The 6,807-nt window shown below is 41.7% G+C and overlaps 1 protein-coding gene across 1 annotated transcript in view; it reads right to left on the bottom strand.

Annotated features, from left to right (window-relative positions):
- Positions 1 to 2,170: 2,170 nt before the first annotated feature.
- Positions 2,171 to 6,807, bottom strand: part of KCNAB1 (potassium voltage-gated channel subfamily A regulatory beta subunit 1) — a 203,153-nt gene continuing 198,516 nt past the window's right edge. The window contains exon 14 of the mRNA XM_084873863.1: positions 2,171 to 4,047. Within this exon, the coding sequence (XP_084729989.1) occupies positions 3,958 to 4,047 (90 nt within the window). The 3' untranslated portion in view covers positions 2,171 to 3,957. The remainder of the gene's footprint in view (positions 4,048 to 6,807) is intronic.

Here is a 6,807-nt window from a genome sequence, read left to right as displayed (position 1 = left end):
TGTGGCTAAGTACATCATCTTTAGTACAATGTCTTACATTACTCATTATTTAAATTTCCTACACTTGTCAATGCATTTTAGAGTCACTGTTCAGATATGTGTGTGGCAGTGACTGGCACAGTGCAGTTCTGTTACAGAGAGAAGGCCAGGCTTCTCTGCCAGCATGTGCCTGCTGTGCTATCCTGCCCACCTTGTTTCTGTGTTTTCAGTATTTGTGTCAGTTATGCTGTTTCAGGAGACACAATGGAAGGATATACATATATTGAGAGAACCAATTTATTAATACATGTTCTGGGCTGGAAGGGATTATCTTTTGCCTGCTTGGATTCCCAAGCAGGGACATTGAAGATTAGGAGTGCTGTTTAAGTGGTTGGTTTAAATTTTCATGGAGGTGGTTAAACACTACTTATTGGCCTTCATGAGTTTTAATTGTATCGCTTCTTTGACCTTTCTCCATCTTTTTTTTTTTTTTTTAATATATTTTATTGATTTTGTACAGAGAGGAAGGGAGAGAGATAGAGAGTTAGAAACATCGATGAGAGAGAGTCATCCATCAGCTGCCTTTTGCACACCCCCTACTGGGGATATGCCTGCAACCAATGTACAATACATGCCCTTGACTGGAATCGAACCCAGGACCCTTCAGTCCCCAAGCCGACGCTCTATCCATTGAGCCAAACCAGTCTCGGCCCTTTCTCCATCTTAACTGAATTTGGATTCATACCCAAGTTTTGTTTTGTTTTTACCTTAAAAATTCACACACAGTTACTTTTTTTTTTTTTTTTTTTTTTTTTTTTACAAAGCTTTAAAGCCAAAAAAGAAAATTGTACCTAAAACAACACTGAACAAAATAACTTGCCTGGTTCTGCCATCAACCAGCAGTGTGAGTTTGGGCAAACCTTTCTATCTTTCCAGGGTTGGTTTCCTCATTTGCCCAGGAGGGATGGTCTTGAAGATGGCCTGCTATCTACCTTAATGATAGCTCTGCTATCTTCTGCACACCCTTGGCATGCTTAATGATGATGATGAAGTGACGGTTCGTAAAGTGAGAAGTTAGGCACAGGGTTTCTAGTTTTCATTTCCCTTGGCTGAGATTTTAGTATGGCTGCTACCCAGGATACTCTTAGGAATGGTATGTTCTCTCCCAAGGAATTCTTTCTAAAATAGAAAATACAATGAGAATGCATGGAAATTTTTCTTAAGGATACAATTATGAAATAAATTTCTTATCTAGTAAATTTACCATAACAGATGGCTTGCATATAAAAAAAGTTAGCTGTCCCCACAGGCAATAATGTTTATATTTGTTGTTGGGTTTTTTTGTTTGTTTGTTTGTTTTATATGTATTTTATTGATTTTTTTACAGAGAGGAAGAGAGAGGGATAGTCAGAAACATCGATAATAGAGAAAACATCAATCAGCTGCCTCCTGCACACCCCCTACCAGGGACGTGCCTGCAACCAAGGCACATGCCCTTGACCGGAATCAAACCCGGGACCTTTCAGTCCGCAGGCTGACGCTCTATCCACTAAGCCAAACCGGTTTCGGCTGTTGTTGGGTTTTTAAATTCATCTTTATTGTTGAAAGTATTACAGATATCCACCTTTAATCCCATGGACTTCCTTTACCCCATATCTGCACCCCCCTCTGGCCTTCACCACATTGTTATCTGTGTCCATGGGTTATGCATATATGCCTATGAGTTCCCTGGTTAATATCTTCCTCACCCTGTCCCCAGCCCCACCTTCCCTTTTGAGATTTGACAGTCTATCCGTGCTTCTGTGTCTCTGGATCAGTTTATTTTGTTCATTAGATTCCATATATAAGTGAGATCATGTGATACTTGTCTTTCTCTGACAGGCTTATTTTGCTTAATTTGCAGGCTCTTTTAAATGAGTTTGAGAAGCTTTAACCTTTAGTGTGGAGTATTTCTGAAACCAAATGAGAAATGATATCTTTAGTAACTAATCATTTGCTCCATTAATAAGAAAGTATGAATTGCAGTTCAAATCTTAATCACTGCTGTTTCTGTTAGGTATCACTCAATGCAGCTTACCTGCAACATCATTTTTATTAAATGAATCTTAATGCCTGTTTTTTTTGAGCGATCTATCTATATCCATCCTTATAGTTAAAGAAAGTTCAGATAAAAACTAATTGTGAGATTAAATGCACAAAATGCTTTTATTACTTTATGCAAATTAAGTTGGATTTCGGTTTGAATTAGACAACTTCAGCACATTTATACATACAGTAAGTATTCACTGGGCTGATTGAATGTACAATGACAATAAAAATGATCCATTTCCATTTTTGATATTCTGGGGCAAAAACCCAAACTATTTCCTTAATTGAATACAGGTAGTAGTAACCAAAAAGGAAATTTCTTGGTATTTAACATTAACATCTTGAGATTTAGAACTTAACCATGAAATTACCTGGAAATGATGGCAGAAAATAGCATTTGAAGCTGGTAATATATTTGTCCTGTAAGTCTCAATGATTTCTAGTATATATTGGGACCAGCTGGCCAGAAAACTAAATTAGAATTTTGTGCATGCTCAAGTGTTCAAATAGAGTTATAGGACCATCACCCCCAACACACACCCCAAAAAAGAGGGGGGTTGGGGGGAATGTCTTTCTTATAGGTACACACAATATATTCTCAAAATTGTTCTCAAGTGGAGTACTCATGAGGGTAGGTAGCCAATAATGGCAGGACTAGATAGGCCTCAGCTTCCGGGTACATTAAAGCAAGGCCCCTTTAACTCATGCAGTGAGCTTTCATGCATGTGGTTGAGTGCACATTACGTGATTATAGATTCAGGAAATTCTTTAACATTTGTTTTTCATTGGGCAAGTTAATTCACCCAGCATATGCTGAGTAGTAACAACATTTTTCACAAAGCCCATGATTTACTTTGATGTTACTAACTCCTCAAAAACACAAGCTTTCTATTGTAAAATCCCAGTGCTAATTAAACAGCAAACATTTGCCTTTGTGGATATTTTACAGGTTTACTTACAAAAATCAAGCATGTGTATATTTATTTTTAAAGCTTAAATATTTAAACTTGCAGAAGTTGTGCCTACAAGCAGTCAAAAATATAAAGCAGGTTTTCATAAAACGTAGTAAAAAATGAACACTTTGTAAAATGTAATGCAGGTGCATTACATTTTATCCAAAGCTAAGCTTCCATAATGGCTAAGCTTCCATAATGGTGTAATAGTGTAATCCTCACTTGCATACATTTACCATAAGGTCTCTAATTAGAGACTGGGTGTTCATCCTTTTACTATCTTTACGTGTAAATGAGTAGAGCATTATTAGAATTCTAAGACACTTTGGATAAATTGCTACACAGGGTCATTTTTGGGGCCAACCAACACTGAATATTTAAAAGGTAACAAAAGCAAATACCTAGGAATTTTATTTTGTTGAAAATGATAAGGGAAGCAGCTTACTAACAACTGGAATGTGAAAATAGGAAAACAAATGTAAAACTGCTTTTGCTTATTTTCCCAAGCAGGACTTCTAAATTAACATAGCCTCTTCTTTCTCACACAATCCTCATTGTATCTGGATTTTGTTCATTTGAGAAAACAGATCTATCTGTGTAGCCTTCTTTAAGTTATAATATATGCCTGAAGGTAATACTCCTTTCCCTGCCATATGCTTTCCATTGCATTAGCATGAAGTGTACAGAGCAATGCAAGAATAGGTGACTCCAGTCCACGATAAGAAAATAGAATGGATTTTCTTAGTTGTGAGTTTTCAGATGTGCTCATAATTCAGGTGCACAGTGGTGGCGACAGCAGACACCTCAGAATCCGGGGACACTAGAGGTTGAGCAGCGGCTGCTAAGTGATTTAAAAGACTTGCTAGGAACACCTTTCTGTACCGGTATAGACCGATATTTGAACCATGCAGCTCCTGTGGCTCATGCATTCATTGCCTTATGATCTGTAGTCCTTTTTGCTGTAGGGCTTGTTGCGTAATATGTTATCAATCTCATTTACCACGTGCGATGTCATCTTTGGGAGAACCTGAGAGCATAAGTACAAAGGATGTAGTTAGTACCTGAAATTTTTCCTTTCTGCTCACTATTAGGCAGAGTTGTCTAGACTGGTGTATGTTTCAGAACCACCACTGGAAAGTCCTCCTCACCAGACCCTAAGCTCCTTGAGGTCAGGGACCTTGGTTTGTTCACTGTATCTCCAGTGTCCCTAAGAGTGCTTGGCCCATAGTTAGTGCTCACAATTATCAGTCGGCTGGATAAATGATATAAATGAAGGCTAACAGAAATGTATAATTCCCACAGTAGTTCTGCCCAGTAGAAATATAATGCGAGCCACATAAGGTGACTTTAGATTTTCCAGTGGCCACATTAATAAAAGTGAAAAGAAACGTGAAATCAATACCCGATTTTACTCCATTATAGCCAAAACATTGTTTCAGTATGTAGCCAGTAGAGAAAATTCTTAAGACGCGTTGCATATTTTTAAAGAACTACGCTTTTCTAATCTGCGTTTTATGCTTACTCCACGTTTGGACTAGTCACCTTGCATACGCTAAAGAAGGACATGTGGCTAGAGGCTACGGCACCGGACCGCACAGTTTAGAGACTAGGAGGATTCTTTACCACTGGTGGTCCGCACCCTGGTGAAGGATGGCCAGGGGTTAGCAGGCATCCTCAGTGGATGGCATAGCATGAAAAAGTGAAAAGTCTGAGAAATGGAGTGATACAAGTGCGAGTGGTGGAGGTATGGGGGTGGTAGGAACAGGAGAAACAGACATTGGGGTAAAGGGGGCAGAAGGCCTTGCATATCTTTTTTTGGGGAGGTGAGGGGGACTTTATTCAGTAGACATTGGGGAACCTCTCAGGACCTGTTAGCTGGGAGTGAACCTAAGAGACACCTAGTGGTGATTTGAAGGATGAGTTGGAGAAGATTGAAAGGACATAGATGTTAGAAATTTATTGTCCTGTGCAGTGACACAGAGTCTTAACTCACACAGGGGCAGTGGAGGAGAAAAGGAGTGTGGATCTGGGGCATTTTGGAGGATGGTGGTGGTTTCCAGACTCATGACTAGAAACATATGATGTGAATTACCGAGATTGGCGTTCCCGGGAGGAGATGTTTGGAGTAGGATGTGTTGAGTTCAGGGTGTCTGTGGGAGACCCATGTGGAAATGATTTGCAGGCAGCGGAAGGGCAGCAGTGGAGCTTGCTTGCAGGTAGAGGGACCGGAGTTGAGGATTTGTGAGTCATCTCCATGGATATGCTAATTAAAGCCCCGGGAAAGGGTGACGTCATCCAGGGCCCGCATTCATTGTGAGAAGTGGGCCAAGGACACACATTACTCCACAAGTCCAGGGACAAAGGCAGACTTTCACAGGAATAGCCTGACCCTGTGTCAAGACTGATGAAATACAATTGTGGCAGCCAGTTCTGAGGGTTCGGCCTCGCCCTTCCTCGGCTGCAAGCCTATTGGCCAGGGTGACCTTGTCTTCACTCAGAAGCTTCCTCAGGTCCCAAAGGGTCTGGCAGAAGAGCAGAGCTACTCAACCTGGAAAACTGGTTCTCATTAATGTTTTTCTCAAGCTAAAGGAAGAGTTTGACTTCCCACCAGTTCTGGCATCTCTAAACTAATGTGTTCTTTAAAGTGAGATTGCAAATCTAGCCGAAACAGGTTTGGCTCAGTGGATAGAGCGTCGGCCTGCGGACTGAAAGGTCCCAGGTTCTATTCCAGTCAAGGACATGTACCTTGGTTGCGGGCACATCCACAGTGGGGGGTGTGCAGGAGGCAGCTGATCGATGATTCTCTCATCAATGTTTCTGACTCTCCCTCTCTCTTCCTCTCTGTAAAAAATATATATATATATTTTAAATCTAGAAGCTGCGTTTGTTGGAAGTTTTATGCTAAAATATAGTGGGCTAGCCATGTGAGGAAAAAAATGCTTCATTACGCCAAGATAAATTTCAGATAAGAGATTTAAAACCCCCAAACCATAAAAGTACTTGAATAAAACATGAAAAAAAATATATATGTTGTGTTGCAAGGTCTAAATTTTCAAGAGGAACCATACATCCAGAGTTTTATGTGAAACTGCCCAGTTTTTTAAAAATGTTGACAGCTATTTTAAAACATTTCTACCTACAATTACACAAGCATCCCACAGCCTGCCTGCCAATTTTGCAACCTTGGCGTTAGACTGCCTGGGATAATTGGTGGGTGAGGGGCGGTCTGGTTAGTGTTGCCGGGCCTGGTGGGGTGTTAGGGAATTCCTCCCAGGGCTGGGTCACTGTTGAGCGAGACCTGGGCGATTTGGGCTGGTGGGTGGTGGACACTGGCAGGCAGAGGACCAGTGTTCCTTCAGTGGCTCATGGTGGCTGGAGATTTGGATTCCGGGGAAGATGAGCCCTGGATGGGAAGGGCCACTGCGGAGCCTGAACTGCTCAGATTGGGTGACGGGCCTCGAGGGCTTTAAGGCTGGTGCAGTGGAAGGGGAGAGGAACTCCACTTTTCAGGTAGAATTGGGGGGGATAGGGGCCGGTGCAGAAGATGGTGGCCGCCTGCAGCTGTGGTTTCTCCTCTCCAGCCTCCCATCTCTTGAGGCTCTGGAGTAGATGTGCCCTCTAGTGTATGCACATTTAACAATACGTACATATCCCTTGGAGCAGCTGCCTTGCTGGGCCCACTAGAAATTTCCTTGCCTTCCAACTGCTTGCACTGCAGCTTTCTGTCCGGCACCCAATCCCTCCGCGGCTGAGAACCCCCAGCCACCCAGCTTACTTCCCACTCCAC

Source organism: Pipistrellus hanaki (assembly GCF_964339955.1).
Source record: "Pipistrellus hanaki genome assembly, chromosome: 2".
Taxonomy (NCBI): domain Eukaryota; kingdom Metazoa; phylum Chordata; class Mammalia; order Chiroptera; family Vespertilionidae; genus Pipistrellus; species Pipistrellus hanaki.
This window is presented reverse-complemented; position numbering and strand designations above follow the sequence as displayed.